The 21,778-nt window shown below is 46.2% G+C and overlaps 1 protein-coding gene across 1 annotated transcript in view; it reads right to left on the minus strand.

The window, feature by feature from the left end:
- The window catches only part of PTPRS (protein tyrosine phosphatase receptor type S), a 219,968-nt gene that overhangs the window by 105,138 nt on the left and 93,052 nt on the right, over positions 1-21,778 (minus strand). Inside the window, exon 6 of the mRNA XM_063147033.1 lies at positions 15,139-15,249. Within this exon, the coding sequence (XP_063003103.1) occupies positions 15,139-15,249 (111 nt within the window). The remainder of the gene's footprint in view (positions 1-15,138; positions 15,250-21,778) is intronic.

Consider the following 21,778-nt stretch of genomic DNA (forward strand, 5'->3'; position numbering starts at 1 on the left):
GAGAAAAGAGCCTGGCAGAGAGAGAAGGGGTGACAGAGAGAGAGAGAAAAGGGGGCTGGCAGGAAGAGAGAGAAAGGGGGCAGCAAGAGAGGAAGAGAGAAGGGTGTGGCAGCAAGAGAAAGAGAAGGAAAAGGGGGCCAGCAGGAAGAGGGAAAAAGAGGGCATTGGGGGTAACAGCAAGAGAGAAAAGGGAGTGGCAGCAAGAGAGAGAGAAAAGGGGCACAGAGAGAGAGAGAGAGGGAGAGAGAGAGAGAGAGAGAGAGAGAGAGAGAGAGAGAGAGAGAGAGAGAGAGAGAAAGAGAGAGAGAGAGAAGGGGGTGGTCCTGCCTGGCACTGGCTTCCGCCCTCTCCAGCACCAGTATGCGGTCCAGGGGTAAACAGTGGGAGCTCCCACTCCTGGTTTAGCGTGATACGCATCAGCCTGCTTCCTCTCCCTTCTTCTGCTCTGCGGCAGGCACGGGGTCAGAAGCACCCGCTTCTGCTGCCGACCGACCGCTGCCGTCTCCCCCCCGAAACCAGGAACCGAGGTTGGTTTACACTACAGCTTATCCAAACAAGCCAGGATTAGAAACCATGGTTTGATGCTCGGCTTGCGGGGACAAGCCACAATTTAAACTGGGGTGGGCAACGGGCAGCCCCCAAACTAGATTTTATTTCATTGTAAAAATGGAAACCGTGCCAGCCGTAGTGGCTGAAGGGTCTCGTAGTTTGTTCGCAAGCTAGATCTGACTCTTTCAGCGCTCTCTAGTTGGAACAACGAAGTGCAGTTAGATGCAAACAGAATCAACGCCTGCACCAGAGGAGGAGGGAGACAGTGGCTTGTTCATGCAGTGCAAAACTATGGTTTATATTACGCCTGAAAAGGGGCTCTGTGAAACCTTGTGTTGTGTTACACCAGCCTTCCCCAACCTCGCGATCTCCAAGTGTTTTGGATCTCAAATCCCATCAGCCACAGCCAAATGGCCAGTGGCAAACAATGCTGGGAATTGTATCACCAAACATCTGGAGGGAACCAGATGTTAGTGGTTAGTAGGAAGAGGGGAGAATCAGGTGCAGGTCGGAAGAAGCTATATTTCCCCTCGTAACATGTAAGTTCATTTTTCGTTCACTTGGCGGATGAACTCAGCTCAGTGGTAGAGTCCTGTTTTGCAGGCAAAGGGTCCCTGGTTCATTCCCTGCCTTCTCCAGTTAAAAGGATCAGATGGGAAAGTCAGGGCATTTCTACATGAGGCTTTTGTTCTGCACTTTTACTGAGGCTTCTTCTTCCGGATTCTTTGCGGGTTTAATATCAGCTCCTTTACACGTGTTTTTCTTTCTTTCTCTGCCTTTCTATATGTTTCATTATACAGCCGCTAGATGGCGCTGTGGCAGAACAGAACTACACAATTAGATGAGACTCTCATTCCGCTATTTCTAAATAATAACAGATTTTCCTTGTTAGGAAAAAAAAACAACAACCCATGATGATGGTTGCAAAGCACGGGAGAGGTCCTGAAGGGTGGCAACGTCATGTAAAGGACCTGCAAACTACCAGGAGTGAGCAGTCACGGGAGTACAATAAAAGCCTTGTGTAGAAAGGCAATGTCTGTTTATTAAGCTGCCTTTCGTGAGAGCCAGAAGGGTCCACATGGGTCACAGGGAAAGGTCGGGGAGGGCGCAAGCATTTTACAGACCTGGTTGCAGAAGAACGGAGAATCCAGGTTTGGTGGGCATTTGCGACACAACACTCTGCCCTTGGGTCGCAATCCCAGAATGCAGCTGGAAAAAAAAATCCTGAGGACCGATCGATTCAATTCCTCCCCACCACCGATTTTGCTTGATAATAATTATCTTTTCCCCAGATTAGCCCATGAAAAAGGAAGAATTTGCAGGGTGGGGGGGGGGGCGGTAGGCGAGGTGTAGGAAGTGGTGAGAATGCAGATGGCGATGGGGAAACCTTCTTGGATGCAAACTCGGTCTCTTCAAACAGCGATTCACATGGAAAAACAAGTCAAAATTAGAAAGGAGGTTTCAGGGCAGGGTTGTGGGGTGAGGGCCGGAAAAACCCAAACGTGAAATAAAAGGAACACGAGAAAGAGAAGTTAATTTAGCTATATAAAAGAAGGGAAGGAGGGGAGGGGGGAAGAGAATGGTTAATTTTTGTTTTGTTTTTGTTTTTTTTTAAAAAATAAACAAATAAACAAACACAACTCAAATATAGAAACAAAGAAAGTGAAGTGACTGGTTGAAAGCATCAAACAGAAACCAAATGGTGTTAAACATTTTGACACCCGGCAAGCCGCTGCTCTGAATGAGGTGAGAAGGCAGACATTATTGGCATTTTGGTGAGACAGGAGTCCACTCCGTCGTACCCCAAAATGAGGGAGGGGGTGGGGTGGGGGAAGGAGCCCAAAATAATGTGCAGCCTTAATATCTTTGTAGTGAAGATTAGATTACACCTGTCCTTCCTGCCCCAAAGAGGTTGCGTGTGAATCTCTTGTTGGTTCTACCACTAGCTTACGACTGGGTGGATTTAGATTTATTCATTTATTTCTCTCTCTTCCACCTCTGTCCCTCTTCTTTTCCTTCCTTCCTTCGCTTCTCCCTCAATTTAGCAAATCCCAAAGTCGTTCCTTCGCCGTTGGGTTTCCAAATTTCAACAAATCAAATTCCACCTTTTGCGATATGTTGGGTCAAACAGGGCTGGCTAAGCTGGCTGCTTTCTCTTCTTCGGCGTACAGGTGTTGCGTTCTTTAAAATTTATTCGGTGCGGCGGGACAAACGGAAATCGTGTAAAAGCCCAATTTGGTCTGGAGTGGCACTTGCACCAACCCTGTCCTACGAAACGACAGGGCGTTTGTAAGAAGCTGGCTTTGAAATTAACGTGACAAGGTGTAATCTAAAATTTCCCCCCCTAAAACAAAACAGCAATGCAAAAAAGGCATATAAGACATAAGCAGGCAGAGATTTTTAAAATCACACGGAGCGCAGTGTTCCTGCCCAGCGCCCTTTAAGTAATTTCGTCATATCCAGTCAGACTTCCCTGAAACCCTTGAGAAATCCTTCTGCATAAACAGTGTGTTTTTCACTGGATTTGTTAAATGTATTTTTTTAAAAATGGAATTTCAGAGTAGAGGACTGTTCAAAACAACAGAGGGCATTCACTTACCCTGGAACAATTCTCTCTCTTTCTCTCTCTCTCTCTCTCTCAATGCAAGGGTGCAGATGATAAAGGTTTTAGAAATGATACTGCCTATAGACTCTCTTTCTCTCTCCGAGTTCCAGAGCTCAGTGCAGACAGCGAGGGGAATTATAAAGGACTGCTTAACATGGCATTATTTCCCCTGTTCCTTGCTTGCCGAATTCTAGAGAATTCCGTTGTGGCATCCCTCACGGTGAAGGGCGGTTGAGTTTTGAGGGGAACCCCCCCCCCCAACATTTTCTCAAGCATTAAGGTATTAGTAGGGGCAGATAGCAATAAACAATCCCATCCCTGACAAAATGACCCAATGAGGAAAAGCAGAAGCGCCGGAACAAAATGGCGGCCGCTGCAAAGTGGCCTTCACAAGGAGCCTGACGACTAGGGTGACCCTATGAAAAGGAGGACATTGCTCCTGTATCTTTAACAGTTGTAGAGAAAAGGGATTTTCAGCAGGTGTCATTTGTATGCAAGCAGCACCTGGTGAAATTCCCTCTTCATCGCAATAGTTAAAGGTGCAGGTGCCCTCCTCTCTTTGTATCTGGTCAAGAGGGCAGGGCTCCTGCAGCTTTAACTGTTATGATGAAGCCAAAATTGCACCAGGTGCTACATGCATTCAAATGACACTTGCTGAAATTCCATTTTTCTATACAACTTTAAAGATACAGGAGCCCGGTCCTCCTTTTCATAGGGTCACCCTACTCATGGATATTCCACCAGAACCTGGTTTGGAACTTAATTAGAATGCATTTAACCCTACACTTAGGGCAGACCCCTATGAGGGAAATTTCCTTCCTCTACGGAAGCAGCTTTCAAACTTTCAAAAATCCGGTAATGCATTTTCAACATTGACTTGTGTAAAGCCCCGGCATGTTTCAAGGCATTCTGGGACATTCTTGAGCCCACATTGTAGGGGAAGATGAATAGAAGTGAAGACCCCTGATGAACTTTTAAAGGATCCCCTAGTTTTTGTTTTTTCTGGAACAGACTAAAAAAAACCACTACTCTATGGCAATACCGTCCATGGAGGAAACCATGGGGAGCAAAAAGTTACCTCAGACGGCAAAACTCAGGTGGTGATGATAGTATGAGGGCCACTGAGGATGACTTCCCTAATGGTCCTCAAAAACCCGGAGCCAGCACTGCACTGAATTCTGCCCACATTCCAATAAAATGTGGACGTGCCCTTCAACTTCTGCTCTCACTAGTCTACGTTGTCATCTTAAAACTCTGATTTCTGGGACGGGGTAGTAAGCCAGAGTCAAGGCCTCCATAAAACTCAGAGGGTGGGCGCAAGGTGAAACCGTGATACGTTTTAAAACCAGATTTGGTTAGTCTTTTAAGGGCGCAATCCTATGCAGGGTTAAATGGCGGGGAGGCTTACAACTCCCAGAAATGCTAGGTCTTTCTTTCTGTTTAACCCTGTATAGGATTGTATCCTTAAAAGGCTAACAAAACGCCCCTTAAAAATATATCACGACTTCACGGAGTTTTACGGCGGCCTTCATTCCAGCTTACTATCTTGTCCCAGGAAACCGAGTTTAAGATGGCAACGTGGGCTAGTGAGAGCAGAAGTTGAAGGGCGCGTCCACATTTTGGGGGAATGCACAATCCATGTGGAGTGGGGAATGCCAGCACCTGTAGGCCTCCCCCTCCGTCTAATCCGGCATAGGATTGCATCCTTAATGGGGTGCCCAATTTTTTAAAAAAGGGGTGGCGTTATAGAGGAAATGCATCCCCAAAGGGGGGGGGAAAGGAAAAACGAGGACACCCATTTGCACAAAATGTGCACGTGGGTAGATGCGAATTTGGAAATAATGACTATAATTTAAATAGGAATACAATATATTTCACCCTAGTGGAAAAAATCTTAAGCAGGGGATTTATAGACCTGTTTCTTCCATTTCCTGTCCAACTGCTAACTTCAAGGCCTCTGCCACTCTCCCTTTTACAGGTCTTTTTTTATCTTCAAGCTAGGCAAGGACCAGACAGCCTTTCAAGTACAGGACAGTCTATTCAAAAGATGCCTTTGAACAGAGGGCAGTCCTCTCTCTACATGATAAATGGCCACTCTAGTTGCCTCTGTTCCTTTTACTAGCTCACGCCTCAGCACAGAGTTAAAGCTGCCATACTTCTGTGGCTGAAGACAAGAATGATGGTGCATCCTCTTTTTTGGGTCCCCCCCCCCAACTTTGATTGGGTTTGGGTGACACCATGACCAATGGTAGGTTAAATAGTCAACAGTCGGTTAATCAACGGTTGGTTATTGTGTTGCTTGTCGGGACTTTTTCACACCATGGTTGGTTATTTGGCCAAAATACCCAAGCTGTGCAGAGTTGATTATCTGAACAACCATTGGTTTAGCGTGTTGCGTGACGACCACCGTTGACTATTTCGTCACACGCAGTTGGTTATTTTCAGCGACTACAGAGTCCCCTGGCAAGAGCGACCAAGTGACGGTTGCCACTCTAGTCCAGCCAGTAGAACTTGCAAAGGCTGATGGGATACAAGGGGGAGAGAGGGTGGGGGATGTGTCAATCAAACCCACTGTTGACTAATAGTCAACTTGACGTTGGCCTTAATCCACACCATGGTTGATTATAATCATGTCATGTGGGAAGCACCCCTCGATAATCCACCGTGGAGTTGACTATTAACCCATCATTGACTGTTGTGTTGTCCGAACGCATGTCTTAACTTTGCTTTCACTTGAAATGGAGTTGTCTGTTTTAAATGGCTACGGATTCCTTGAAAGGTAAAACGTCCTCTGGCCTCTACACCTGGTGAATCCCATTCCGCCAAACTAGAAGGCTGGCCAAATTCTGTCCTAGCCTGTGAATGTTTGCCTGCTTCTGAGGGTTGGATTCAGTCTAGGTTTGCTGCATCTCGTTCCCAGGCAAAATCAAACATCGCACAAGCGGATTTCCGCCTCGCCCCTCTTGCACCATTAAAATCTCCGGAGGCGAACACTGGGATATTTTTTTGAGGACATGACATCAACCGTTGCATCAACGGAAGCCGTTAGCTGGATTCAAACCATTGGAACTTAATTCAAGTCATGACTTGCTTGTGCAAGTGTTCTCAACAGGGTCTAACGTCAACTAACAGTGCAATTTGTCTACTCAGAGGCAAGCCCCACTGATGGAATCAGCTACCTAGGGAGGTTGTGGGCTCTCCCACACTAGAGGCATTCAAGAGGCAGCTGGACAACCATCTGTCAGGGATGCTTTAGGGTGGATTCCTGCATTGAGCAGGGGGTTGGACTCGATGGCCTTGTAGGCCCCTTCCAACTCTGCTATTCTATGATTCTATGATTTCAATGCGGCTTACACCCAGGTGAACGGGGCAGGATTGCAGCCAAAGCCTGGATCCAACCCTATGTTTGTTTTTTCATTTCTATTTCTAAAGAGTGTTTGAAGAAGGATTGAAGTCGAGGAGATTTTTGCTGCCTCGCTTTCCTGACTTCTGATGCAGGTGGATTTAGAAAAGGTTTTGAAGATAACCCAAGCACACACATACACCCCCCACACCCCAGAGCCCTCATTCTGCATTCTCAATTAAAGTTCATCTACACTCAAAATATTCCAGGGATCGAAGCCTCCCTCAAAATGGACACTCCTGTGCTCCAAACTTTGGCCGCAATAGATTGGGAGTGAAATAATGAATGGCCAAGTGACTTAAGCCACAAACTCTAAAGGGAAGAATTATTTCCCAGGAACGAATAAAAACGTCTAGCAAAATTGCACGGTGGAGTCCTGCCTTTCCATTGCAGACTGGAAAGATGGCATTTTTGCAAGCTCCCCCATGTTTACAGAAACACACGAACACGACTTCCCTGCATGCAGAAAACTAACTGATGAGGTGGGCGGACACTAACCCCTAGCACTCTCCTTGACACGTTCATTTTCTACATGCAGGATGTAATCATAATAACGAGGAACATTGAAAAAATACTACTGAGTCTGTAGTCTAAAATGCGTGGCTGCATTTTAAGTTAGCTAACGGTCTACTAGGGGTAGACAAGCTCACCCCATTCACCAGCGCATCCCTAGTTGTGGCGATCAAATGCAAAACCCGTGGAAAGCGGCGTTGCACCCTGGTCACACCAAGGAAAGAAGGAGAAATAGAGCTGAGAATGTTTTGTGTTTCCCAGCATTTCCTAAAAGCTATTTGGGGTTCTAGCCTGACAACCCAGGACCCAAAAGGAACTAGTCATGTGAATAGCACACACTCTTGAACCTTACCAGTGGGGGGGAGTGTATGGAAAAGGATGGGGTGTGTGTGTGTGTTTGTGTGTGTGTGTGAGAGATATCTGAGCATGGAAATCTTTGTATCTTAAGAGAAAGACAGACAGAGAGAGAAAGGAGGAAAGAAAGAGAAAGAGAGGAAGAAAGAAAGGAGAGAGCGAGAGAGAGAGAGAAAATAATGAGACAAATAACCGTCAAAAGTTGCACGGGATTTCTCAAATAAATAAATAAATAAAATCCAATCACACAGTTTTAATACCTGTACCTTAGGAGCATTACCCACTAAGTTTATTTTGCTACCATTTTTTCCCCTAATTAAGGAAACAGGCATATACAGAAAGAGAGGGAAGAGTAAGGCAGGCAGGAGAGATCTGGGTGAACGCCAGGAGCCGTGCCGGAAAAGGGGGACAGGCCGTTTTGGGGCGCGGTGGCGGAACCGTAAATCTTTTGGCATGATGTGAAGTTGTAATATTAAACTGAAGCTGCCTGTGGTTAGGGCGGGGAGAAGGTTGTGGTGCAGGTCGCCTTAAAAACAAAGCAAAACAAGACTCTAAAGTTTGATTTTGAAAGAAGAAGAAACTGCGGATTAGGAATCTGAAAAACGCCACTCTGGAGAGAGGATTTGGGAGTGAATCCCATCTGGAAGGATCTTTGCCTCTCTTTATCTTAAGATTGCCTCTGTGCTGTGATATCGTGGGGGTAGCAGATCCACCAGAATTTTACTGGCCTGGCCCAGAAAGGGGTGGGAGCAGTTTGTGAAGTTTCTGGCTTTCAACCTTTGCTCGTTTTCTACAAGGTAACTTCAACTGAACAAACAAATAAATGTTACGGAGGGGAAATTTTAGCCTTGAGGACAGGAGCTTTGTTATAACACTGAGTTCTTAAAAGCTGCTTCCCCTCTAAAAAGAAAGGAAAAGCACTCTGCATATGCTCAGATGGTAACATTTTCAGGAAAAAAAGAAGAAGAAAAACTTTGGGCCTTGGAACTGATTACGGGGAGAGCTCAGAAGGTTGCATCTGGTTTATGTACTTTCTACACTCTCCAGGGAGAAGTTAATGACTGAAAATGGAAATCAAGTGTCTCTTTAAAGCCACTTGTGAAACATGTACCCCAAGTTTCCTCGGTTCATTTGATAACATCAACTGTGGCCATTTCCCTTCTTGCACTGGGTGTGTCTCACCTCTGGTGTCAATCCCGCATTAAAGCTCTATATGTTATTAACTTAGACGAGACTCTTAAAAACACTCTTCTGTAACTAGGTTTGAGGTTGAACTATACAGCAGAAGGGGGGAAACAATGAGGAAGAGTATTGAGGGCCGCCATTTTGTTTTGCATGGAATTCTACCTTCAACAGAAGCCCAAAACATCTTCTTAAGACTGAGGGCCACCATTTTGATGGCCGCCATTTTGCTTTGCATGGAATTCCACCTTCAACAGAAGCCCAAAACATCTTCTTAAGACTGATGGCCACCATTTTGATGGCCGCCATTTTGTTTTGCATGGAATTCCACCTTCAACAGAAGCCCAAAACATCTTCTTAACACTGATGGCCACCATTTTGATGGCCGCCATTTTGCTTTGCATGGAATTCCACCTTCAACAGAAGCCCAAAACATCTTCTTAAGACTGATGGCCACCATTTTGATGGCCGCCATTTTGTTTTGCATGGAATTCCACCTTCAACAGAAGCCCAAAACATCTTCTTAAGACTGATGGCCGCCATTTTGCTTTGCATGGAATTCCACCTTCAACAGAAGCCCAAAACATCTTCTTAAGACTGATGGCCACCATTTTGATGGCCGCCATTTTGCTTTGCATGGAATTCCACCTTCAACAGAAGCCCAAAACATCTTCTTAAGATTGATGGCCACCATTTTGATGGCCGCCATTTTGCTTTGCATGGAATTCCACCTTCAACAGAAGCCCAAAACATCTTCTTAAGACTGATGGCCACCATTTTGATGGCCGCCATTTTGTTCTGCATGGAATTCAACCTTCAACAGAAGACCAAAACAACTTAAGACTTTGAAGAGCAATGATTTAAGGGCTGGGTCTCTTAAAACTCCTCCATCCCTACTCTGACATACTCAAAAACAGCATATTCAAAGAGTGGTTTATAAAGAGCATAATACGTATTGATTTGTTGGAGACATTTACACCTGGCTTCTCTACAATAGTTACGGGCGAAACTAAGATGATAAAATCGTGATGGATGAAAGCAAGAAGCTCATAGCCATTAGCAAATGTGCGCTAGGAGCTGCATTTGATGGCGGCAGCCATTTCACATCAATTTATGTGGCTTGAAAGGGCATAATCTTTTGTACGCCATTTTTAATGTGGGCTGGACCGTTGCTTAAATCCACTCTGGTGATTGCAAGTAGGCAATGAAGGTGTGGTAGTGATTCTGAGGCAGTTAATTCTTATTAACGAGACTATCGGAGCTATAATTCTCTCTTCTTCTTTTTTTAACCTGAAATGGTCTATAAACTTTAGATTTCTTTTGCTATAAAGTCTTTTTACGTCTGATGAGTGACCCTCTTTCTAAAGACCCATCCCAGGAAGTGATTCCTCAGACAGAGATTAGAACTGTGTGATTCCATTACTCTGGGTTGGAGGGGGGGGGGTAAGATTTGGAGGTAGGAAAGCAGGAACACTGGCTTTTTCCCCACAATGCATTTGGAATAAATTACAACACAGCATAACCAATTGAAACCGATGAACCAAAAAAAAAAGAGAGAAAAAACGGAAAGCAAAAAAATTAAAACTGGAAACTGAAGAAGGAATAAATTGGGAAAAGTCCACTAAAAACGAAATCATAATAAAATTTGGAAATTATATGGATATAGAGATAAGATAGATACGCACGCACGCACACACGCACACACGCAATTTGAGAAATAAATAATGAGCCAAACCAACAAAAACAAAAAAACTGAAAAGGGCCACCATGCAAAGTTCATCTTTTAACATTCTCCTATCATGCAGCAGGCCCAAATGTCCATACGGCAAGGTCACCATGACGACAGACAGGTGCACAGAACGCAGCAACGTTACCAACGGATGCAGAGAGCCCACAATGCAACTCAACTCATCTCCAACGAGACCCGGGTCTCGCGCGTCATCTTTTATCTAGATATTTCTTGCTTGCTTTCTCTCTCTCTCTCTCTTTTTTTTTTAATTTTAATTTTTATATATTTGTCATATTTTTTTTTTTGTTAAAAAAAAAAAAAAGATATAGATATATCGATATATAAGATATTTCTCTCTTAAGAAATGTAAAAATGTGGGTAAAGAAAGTAAAAAAGAAAAAAAGCCACACCAACCTTCTCGTAGCTCTGAGGGATGTTAAAGGGGTTTGATGCAGAACACAATGACATGAGGAAAAGAGAGAAAATAGGGGAAACACAGAGAGAGTAAAAAAAGGCCTTTCAAGGCTGGCAACAGCAAATGGATTGCTTTCTCTTTTTTTTTCCGTCTTTAAATTAAAAAAAAAAAAAAGCTTTTAAAAATATCAGCACAACCCTTTGAGTCCCGTTTCTTTCCCGGCCCTCGGGGCTACCGAGAAGTGGACACAGGCAATGTTTTTATGAGGGCCTGGATCCGGGGGCGGGCGGTGCACCTCATCCCGTAAGGTGTTAGCGGTGCGCCCTGCCGAATTAGCAGGAGGAGTTCGCCTCGCCCCCGCATTCAGGACCCCCGTGGGGTTCCCGCCGGCAGCCCCGCGGCCCACCCCTCGTCCAACATCAAAACCTGGCGAACCCCCTGTGGCTCGGAGGAAGAAAGATTAAAACGTACATCACTGCACCCCCAAATAAACGGAACCGGTTCCCCTACCAGCCTTCCTCACCGTCATTTCGGCTCGCCGGCGGTTCTTCGAAATGCGTTTACAAGAGAGGCCTTGGCAGGTGCAGCGAAAACCGAAAACCGATTCAAGGCATGTCCTCACGGGGTTGGCTACTGTTGTAAATCCAATCTTGCGACAGAGCAGGCGGAGGTGGGCATAACTAGCAAACCCCCGACCCCACAGTAAAAGGTGGGTCACTCAAAATCTAACCCAACTGAACCAGGACCTCTGTATTTCCCCCCCTTTTTAAAAATGCCGTTTTCCCGTACTCCTGATTTAGCACAGAAACGCCAAATTGGCAACAGCAGTTAGTGTCCATGTGGATATGCCTTCAAAACACCACTTTCCAACCATGGTCAACTCCCTTCCCACATCCAAGCCCACTCAAAAACAAGAAAGGGGAAAACTCCAGATTCTCTCCTACATATATATTTTTTAAAAAATTGGGAGTGGGGGACTACAAACTCTACCTCACCCCTGAAATTCTTTGGAGTCACAAGCATGTTATGGGAGAAACCATTAGAAACGACAACCCTCTTTGGGAGTAGCAGCAGCAACAATGAAAGAAAAGAACAATTCACAAAACCATTATCCTTGTCTCATGTGGCACCTCACCCCGCCTTTTCCTCTAAGGACCACATGAAACCCATTTCCGGATCCCCTTTTCGGGTTTTTAAAAACAAGGGAAAGTAGAAGTTATTAAAAACAGCCACGTGAGCCTCCACTTTGCCCGTCCTGTTTGGATGCCCCCCGCATCGAGAACCGAGGCCCCACTTTTGAATGTTACACGGAGGCCTCTGAAAACACACAGACACATGTGCGTTTTTGAAGCAGGGTTTGAACCGTAACAAGAAAGTCTGGAATCACTGCATATTTGCCATTGGTTATTTGAGTTTGGGACAGCTCTGGCAAAAAAAAAAAAACCCACCCAACTTCTTCTCTGGTGTGGGGAAATGTCGCAGGTTCAAACATGCAGTTCCTGCTCTAATTCGTGTAATGCTTGTTTTCTGCCTCTAGGTGCCACTACTGCGCAGTGCTGAACGAACACCAACACAAGCATGAATTTTCATAGGGGGAAAAATGAATTTGTCTAGATTTTAGGGGGGGAAACCTTTTCCACTGTTCTCTATAGGTGAGCAGGCCAAAGCATTCCAATTTTGGGAGGAAGAGAATAAACATGATTTACACAAAACAAGCAACCACAGAGGACAAACTGGAAAAGAACTGGAAAAATGGAACCGTTTTGAAGTTCCAAACTGTGGCAGGCTAAAATTCCCACTTCTGTAAGACCTAAGAAAGGGAACAAACTCTGCCTTAAGACTACAGAGATTTTCATCCGTTGGCCAAAATCAATGGCACAGACTTCTTCTGGCACAACCCCAGACATTAAGATTTCATACTGCTGGTTGCTGAACTAGAGCCAGACATTAAGGATGGAAGCAATATGTAATTTTTGTGTAATTCTTTCCCCCAATACGGTCACAACCACAACAATAACTCCTTTATGAGTGTGGATGTAACAACTCGCTAAAAAAATAAGCCGTAATGGGTGTGTTCCCCAAACAGGAGTTTTTATCTTTAGCAGACCGGTATGACTTTGGATCCGTTGAACTGAATGTAGTGCACCAGCATCATATTGGTACATGCCAGGGACGCCAACAGCCCAAGGTCGCAGGCTGTGAGAACCAAACGTTTATCAAACATGTAGCGGTCTGCCAAATGGAGCTGATGGGATATATTTGGGTACGTTGTAAGGTGTTCCCTTCTCAATCTTTTTATTGAGGCACATTCTGACACACACTCGAGATTATTAGCTTGGTCCTTTAACAGGAAGGGACACAGAATTGGTCTCCTGCTGTTTTGCGATTAAGGAGAGAGGCAGACCCTTTGGACTTTGGATGGAAACTCCCGATTAAAGGGCCGTGAGTGAGTTATGACACTGGCTACGAAAAAATGCAACCTTTCCGTTGCTGTCCACCTTTTCTCAGTTCCTTTCCTGGTTGCCGCTTCGGAATATTTTGAAAGGGGAGAAGCTGCAGTCAGTAGACGCTTGCACTTTTCATATCTGATGTGACAGGCACCCACTTTGATGCGCTTAAATCATAATCGCAATAAACATCGTCTTTGCGTTGACGCGAGTCAACAGCGGAGGCCTTCCTGGGAGAATGTTCTGGCTCAAATCCTTGGCTTTCCCCAGCCGCAGAAGCCACGGGCCGCAAGGCTGACAGTACTTAATAGATTCAAAGTTAGCCCTCTACCTTTTTCATTTCTCTTGGGACAAAAAATAAACTCAACACCCACTGTGTATGTTCGTTTTAGCATTATGGGGTGTGGCTTGAACCGACATAGCAGCATTGGTAGGCCACGTTTCCATTCTCCTATGATATACCTGCCCCATATTCTTCAGAGGAGTTTCAACACGGAGTTATGAAGCATTCCCAGGACTTCGTTAAACTACGGACAGCATTAGCGTCCCGGGTGCGTGTGATGCAAGGGCGCCCTGCCAGCTTTGGTGAGACCTACAGCGTCCTTTTGTCAACTGGGCTGGAGAATGAGTTTCCATATGCCGTTTTCAAATCTTAAGACGCCTCCTCCTTGGGACACAGATATGTGCCTGGAGATTGTGTGGGGACCCCACCCCCCAATTTCAGCCAACTCAGGGCTCCCGTCTCCCCCCAAAAATGCCCGATTTGATTTTTGCTAAAGGACTCATTAAGTATTTCTTTGCTAGAGAAAAACCAGGGTGTGGGGAGAGGAAAAAAAATGCACCTCTGGACTTTGGGGAGGAAACTGAGGACCACATCACAAACTGAACTCATCAAATGGGAGGGGGGTGTCGCTCCCAAATCCAGCTGATGACGCCCCTTTGCCTGGGAAAAGGTTCTAGAGACTCACTCACGGTGCAAACGTCAATCCGTGTTTCAGAAACCTGCCTAAGCCGCTGGGGGCTGGTCTTCGCCTCCTCGCATTAGGGGAAACGTTAGCATGGTGACGATTCACCGAACGGGAGTGGGAATTCCGTTGCATCCGAAGTTTCCCTCAGCTAAATGACGATGCCCAAAGTTCCAGGGGATCCGGGAAGATTCAAAAAGCGTAAAGGTGACATTGTAGACATGGGCTTCCATGGGTTGCCCGTTGCGGCAGGAAATTAACTCATCTATTCCAAATTAAAGGGCAAAGCGCGTCCAGGGCTTGCAGGCTTGGGGCGGTTCTGTAGAGTGATTTACTACTTTTTAATTTTTTAATTTATTTCCTTATCGCATTTATATCCCGCCTTTTTTCCTCCAAGGAAGCCAAGGCGGCGTATAGAACCCTCTTCCTCTGCTCCATTTCATCCTAACAACAACCCTGTGAGGGAGGCTGGGCTGAGAGTCTGGGACTGGCTCAAAGTCACCCAGTGGATTTCCATGGGGCTAGAACCCAGGTCTCCCAACTCCCAGCCCAACAATTTAACCACTACGCCACACTGGCTCTGTGGGAATTGGGTAGGGGGGGAATCAGAGCTGGGTTGGAGGGGGCCCCTCAGGATCTTGCCTGCTAGCAAGTGGCCCTCCTCTGTCGGTTGCCCCGTGAGCCCCGGTACGTGGTTCTGCGTCAGTACTGCGCCCTGATGGGGTTCCACATAGAGGCCTAAAAATGCTGGGCCATGGTTCCCACCCTGGGGCGTCGGTTCTTCACATGTTTGCTCACAACATTGGTTGCCCCAACCTCCCTGGATCACTTCCTTTTCATTTCCTTCCCAGGTCTTGGAAAAGAGGCCGCAAGACCCCCACGCAGCAGGGGAGCAACAGAGAGCATCTGGGGTGACACGGGTGCGCAGTTGTGGGGCGGTCGTATTTGCCATCTTGCGAGCCATGGCGCTCCCTACCTCTCACATATAGGTTAGCGGGTGACGAGTAGCGCACTCCGGCGCTGTTGCTGGCCACACACTCATACTTCCCCTGGTCGGTCTCTTCGCTGCTTTCGATCTGAAGGCCACCTAGAACGGGAGGAGAGAAGGGGGGGAAGAAAGAAAGAAAGAAAGAAAGAAAGAAGGAGAGGCCAAGAAATATATTAATTCAAAGATTGGGGGCACCGAGAGGAGGGCAAGGACAGGGGGCAGGATGGCTCTAAATCCCGCCTCCCTCAACCTGGCAGCCCTCCAGGTGTGTTAGACTACAATACCCAGCTGTCTGGGGATGATGGGAGATGTAGCCCAACTCTTCCCCTTCTCCCTCCATCCCAACGTGTTTCTTACCAGCACCAACTGGGTGCCCAGGGACACGGACCGGAATCCCCAGAGCAGGCTGACTCACAAGTAAGTCCTACTGCGTTCAGTAGCACGTCCTCATAAGTAAGTCCACATAGGATTGCAATTCTGTGGGTTTTTGTTCACACAGCAACCAGATATGGGTGAGAACTAGAAGGCGCTTGCAGGCGCTGGCCGGCTTTGCTCGTAACCCCAAGGCATGATGGGTAAAAGGGAGGGGGGTTGGTTCCCGGAGCCAGGGAATACGTGACGTAGAGGGAAGGAAAGGGAGTTGCAGGAGGGTAAAGACGGATGAATGTCATGCATTTAATCCGGGATAACAGATCAAATGTTTAGCAACTCCTACATTTAGTGGTTTATTCTGATGTCCAAAACGGGAACTGCAGTTAGTGTTGACTACGGTTTATCCAAACAAGCCAGGATTGTTAGCCACAGTTTGAAGCTGGCTTGTTCAGACAAACCATCATCAAAGCCTGCTACAACTCCCATCCTCCCCATGCCTGTAGCAGAGACGGAGTGAAGACCGGGGAACGCTCACGGACGTAACACTAAGCTACAGTTTGACATCTAGGAAAATGGATATCAAAAGGCAATCTGCAGCTTCAAAAACCAAAGCGACCTTTCCTTGCCCACAAAATCCCTCCGCCTTCAAAATTCTCTTGGCAAAATTTAGGTGCTGCAAAAAAACCCATCCCAAAACACACACACACAAAACACTTCTGGATTAAATGCATGGCATTCAGTCATCTTTACCTTTGCTGCCACAAATCTCCTGGAGAAACCCGCCCCCCCCCCCTTAGGCCTGGATTGAAGTGTATACCTCTCATCCCAGTGGAATACAGAAGCAAGAAAGGAGTCACCAGACTGTCAGTCACCCACATCCCATCTCTAGACAGAATTCCACCCCACCCACCCCTGGTGAAGGTCAGCCAAAACCAGTCCTTTCACTCACACCAGATGCATTTTGTCAACATTCTTTTGCTGACTATGAGTTTCTGACATCACAGAAGCTCAGCCAATGGCTGGAGAAAGCTCCCAGGCAAGTGACAGTGTGAAACCCATACGCATATCTACCCAACAAATATTAATATAATATCAAACATATTTTTTTTGGGTGGTGGGGAGGTAGAGCAATCCAGGCTAACATCTTGGCAAAGTCTAGGTATCCGAGAACCACAGTTCTGCCAGCAGAGTGCTAGAAGAAGCCGACAAAAGATCAGAAAACGTATCGCTGGTGTTAATGGAGTCTCTTTGATACTGCAAGGAGTGAGCAAAATCCTCCGAGCGTGCGGGCAAGGAATCTGTAACACAAGCACATGCTCTTGACCCAGTTTTGCCACCCTGACAATTTAAGAATCTAATCCTTGCCTTCCACACCTGCTATTTTCTTTTCCCTTTAAACCAGCATGGAAAAGGCCGCACACTTTGAACAATGCCCACTTAGCCAATTAATTAATTAGAATAACTTTGACACTTTCAAAGCGTGCCCCTGATTAACTGGGCAACAGGCTGTTTTTAAAACAGATAATTTCTTTTTAACGCAAGAACTTACAAAATCAAGCACCTTCTTCGTAGTTTCTCTTTCATTTTAACCAGGAGAGAATGCCTCTTCCAACACCACCTTAGAAGAGGCATTGCTGCTCTTCTCTTAAATAGGAAGGAATATCATATTGGAAGAGGCATCGCTGCTCTTCTCTTAAGCAGGAAGGAATTTTATTATTTATTTATTTATTTATTACATTTCTATACTGCCCAATAGCCGAAGCTCTCTGGGCGGTTCACAAAGGAAGGAATCTTGCCATCACAGATGAGGACTCTCTGCTCCTTTCTTATTCCGGAGAGGATACCGCTTGCTATACTACCTTAGAAGAGGCATCCGTACATTTCTCTTCAATATCATCTTAGGAGAGTCACCCATGCTCCTCTCTTAAATAGGAAGGAATAACTTTTGCAATAGATACCCCAGTTTCTCCCTTAAAGAGAAGAGAGCGTGTCTTGCAATATCATCTTAAAAGAGGCATCCCAGCTCCTTTCTTAAACAAGTGGGCATGCCTCTTCCGACATGGAAGACAATGGAACCAGTGACCTAGGGAGGTTGTGGGCTCTCCCACACTCGAGGCCTTCAAGAGGCAGCTGGACAAGCATCTGTCAGGGATGCTTTAGGGTGGATTCCTGCATTGAGCAGGGGGTTGGACTGGATGGCCTTGTAGGCCCCTTCCAACTCTGCCATTCTATGATTCTATGGTGCGCCGCTGCCTGCAATGTTAAATACGCAACCTCCGAAAACGAAAGATTAAAAAAATTGCCTTTACCCCTTTCTGAACTGCTGATTTCTCACTATTCAAAGGCGTACAGATGTAATCAAGTTATTGGGAAAGGGGAGTGAGTGGCAGGCGGGGAGAGTCCAGTGGTCTCCCGGTCAACCTTGTACATGGCTTTCCTGGGCGCCGGCCGTGTGGCGGGCACCCGGGAACCTGCAAGGCTGACCCACTTCGGTCCCAAAGCGCGTCGGCCAAGCCGAAATGGCTTCGAAATGGCCTCCAAGTCTGGCGGGGTGGGTGGGCTGTGCACAGCCCTAAAAAATGTCATCCTATTTTAGGGATAGAGCTGTTCAGAGAGGCATTTCAACCATTTAGAACGGGGGGGGGGGAGAGAGACTTCACAAACTCCCCCAAACTGCTGACTGATTGGTTGGGAGAACATAATACATTATGTTGTATTTTATATTATGGTTTTATACTGTTGTTTTATACTTTGAATGGTTTTAATTTTTGTGAACCGCCCAGGGAGCTCCGGCTATTGGGCGGTATAGAAATGTAAGAAATAAATAAATAAATAAATAAAAATTAGAACAAAGTTAGGTTCTCCAGGTAGGCTTTGGCTTGTCAGAAGGTGAGACGAAGCCACAGGATTCCAGAAGGGGCTGTGTCAAATTAACCACGGCCTGCCCCATGCGCCCTGAAGCCTGGGGAATCACACTGTTGGTTGCCAATGAAAGTGGCTAATGGAAACGTCAATCACGTGTCTAGGTTCTCCTTCTTCCCGATAACCAATGGCAGAAATTAAGATGCACCATGTTCACCAGCCCAACTCTTGCCATCTGCAGCCAGCGAACCAGAAGGAAACTCAGAACCTTGTGATAGCTTGACCCCAAGGGAGGGGGTCGCATGGGTCCCCCCCTCCCACCAGAGCTCTCTATTGACTGATACCCCCAAACCCAGAAGTTTCACCTCCTTGCCTGTCCGACCTAGCAGCTTTTTCATGGCCGCCAGAGGCTCGCCCGCCAGCTCTAGGTCCTTTCTGCTCCCTACGTTTCCCCAGAACTTTTTCTATTGTCCTTTGACCCACACAAGTTAAAGCATCTCAGGTGGACCCATCAACCAGGACAGACTCAGCTTCGTGCATGTTAGGATACCCTGGATACAGTAAGGATGGCAATGGATGAAAAGGGTTAAGAAAACTTGTGCTGTATCAGAGCCAGCGTCTAGCAATGCATCCAACCGGACGTTCTCCAGGAAGCCCGCGAGCAGAACGTTTTCGGTGGGACTTACGAATCCATTCTGGGCTTCAGTCAGAACCAGTTGGAACAAGCTATCCAAGGTGCTGAACCACACCCCCAAAATAGGTTCATCGCCTTGGATAGGTCTTTTGTACAGTCCTGGCTCATCCAGAGTGGATTCACAGCCCCGCCTCTGCTGACGTGAAGGCAAGCGCCCTCCCGCGCTCCTTGACCCCAGCATTTAGCAATCCGAAGTAGAATGATCTTGGGACTGAAGGTTCCACTTCAGCGGAGTCCCTGGCGGATCAGACCAAAGGTCCACCTTGTCCAGGAACGGATTTCAAAATGGTGGCTGGTCACATGCCCCTGAGAAGCCCACTGGCAAGGCGTGAAGGGAACAGTCCTCGGCTGTTGCTTGGACTCCCGGTAACTGGCACGCAGAGGCACACCCAACCTGCTTCTGAACTGGGAGGCTGCTGTTTCTTATGCTGCCACAGGTGGCCGGAGGCCAGTATTGCAGCTACCAGCTCAGTGGCAGTCAGGTGACCCAGGAGGGACCAAGAGGCCTCCACCAAGTCTTAAAAACCCGTCAACTCTCGTTGCTTCCTCCTCAATCGGACCGGCCTTACACACATCAATGATATCGCACGTCTCGAGAGGTTTCCGAACTGCCGAGGACGAGAGAGTTCTTTATTGGTTCTCTAGCTCATCAACGGCTACTCAACAGGAGACCTCCACATTCAGAGATACTCTACTAGGCCATGTGCGGGGGGATGATCCGATTGCATTTAATCTCTTCTGCATGAGCGCCATGGATTGGGTGCAGTTTTGAGGTCCGTCATTCGCAAACTCTCAAATTCAGCCATGCCCCCCCCTTCAGAAAATTACGTAAATAAATTCGCAGCAGGTTACGGAACTATTTACGTAGCAATTTACAGAATTTACACTTGTTAATCACCTAAAACATTCTTCATTTCGGCGCCAAGTTAAAGCATGGCTTTTTATTAAAGCCTCTGAAAGCTAAAATTCTCCAAGGCTGCGCATGGTTTTAATCGTTTAAAACTTGATTTTGTTCTGACTTTATACTGTTAGTTTCACCCTACCCTGTGCCTGTTTGCATTCTCTTCCCCTCCTTATTGTTTTATTATGATTTTATTAGAATGTAAGCCTATGCGGCAGGGTCTCGCTATTTACTGTTTTACTCTGTACAGCACCATGTACATTGATGGTGCTATATAAATAAATAATAATAATAATAATAATAATTGTCCTTATTGCTTTTAAACTTTTCTACTGGTTTTAGTCTGTTAATACATTTTTAGCTGTCTATATTCATTGTTTTACATTGCTCTGATTTTATCTGCATGCCACCCTGAGATCCTAGTGATACAGGGCGGGATACAAACATTTTAATAAATAAATGAAATAAATAGACTGCAGTTTTGCCTATGAATTTATTTACATAAATAAATTTATTTACACAAATTTCAGATTTTTTTCTTTCAAAGCCGCACGTCCACGGAATTTGCCTGACACCCAGATTACAAGACATCCGGACTCATTTCATTCCGTTTCAGACATCTCTATATAATGTGTATACAAGCAATTTCCATGGTGAAGCTCATTTCATCTCATGCCCATATCAGCAATCTTCATTTTCGCATATTCTCAGGCGTATTCCCACCCCCCCCAAATGTATGTATCAGCGGCATGCATCTTTGAAACGTACCGGCTCTTCTCGCAGAGAGAAAAGCGTGCTGGTGCACGTTTTTAAAAAGTATACTTTTTTAAAAAATGCGCATTTTCCAAATGTGCTCATGTTGTCAGACACATTTGGGAGGTGGGGTCCGTGAATCACACTGCAAGCTTGGAAAAATCTACAGACTCCAAGTGCTGATTGGTGCAAAGTGGGTAAATCCTGATCAAAAATGAATTGAAACTACGGCTTCACGCCTCCCCACGCTCCACCTCCGAATTCCAGGACCTGGGGCACATGAGGAGTGCGCGTTTGCCCTCATGTCCTGCCTGTGGGAATCCCAGAGGGCATCTTGTTGACTTTTGGGAGAAGGATCCTGGACTAGATAGGCCTTTAGTCTGATCCAGCAAGGGATCTCCTTCAGCAAGACTATTTTGATCGCAAAATGGAACCTCCACGCACAGGGATGGTCTACTTCGGATTACTAAAGACAAGGGACATGGGAAAGGTGTTCTTTTTGCACCTTTGTTGTGGGCTTCCATTAGAGCAAGACATCCAGACTCATTTCATTCCGTTTCAGACATCTCTATATATGGGAAAGACGACACTGGACGACCTGGGGCTTTGGTCTGACTCCACAGGGCTTTTCTTACGCGATTTCAGCACCAACCAATTTCCTCTTCGTCTTCTTTTGCGCGCCAGAAAAACGCAAGTGTGGTTTCATTCAAGTTCCCGACTCTGCATGTTCTAGACCGCAGTTTGGGGTGAAATTAAAACCCGCCCCCTTAACTGAACGTGAGGAAGTCAGGATTGCTTTTTGGGATTGCTTTTTTTCGGGAATCTACACACAGATCAGCAGAAATGAACCTCAGCCCTTTTACACCTACATCATAAGCTGCACATGTGTAAAGGACTCAGGAAATCTCTCCCACCCACCCACCCCGCCCGGTCCCAGAGGCTCCAGGAAGAAGAAAGGAGAATAAAGAAGAAGTATACATGTATTGAAAGACAGAACTGACGGAAGAAAATAAATAGGGGTTGGAGGAAAAAGAGACACAGGAGAC

This window comes from Elgaria multicarinata, chromosome 23 (assembly GCF_023053635.1).
Source record: "Elgaria multicarinata webbii isolate HBS135686 ecotype San Diego chromosome 23, rElgMul1.1.pri, whole genome shotgun sequence".
Taxonomy (NCBI): Eukaryota; Metazoa; Chordata; class Lepidosauria; order Squamata; family Anguidae; genus Elgaria; species Elgaria multicarinata.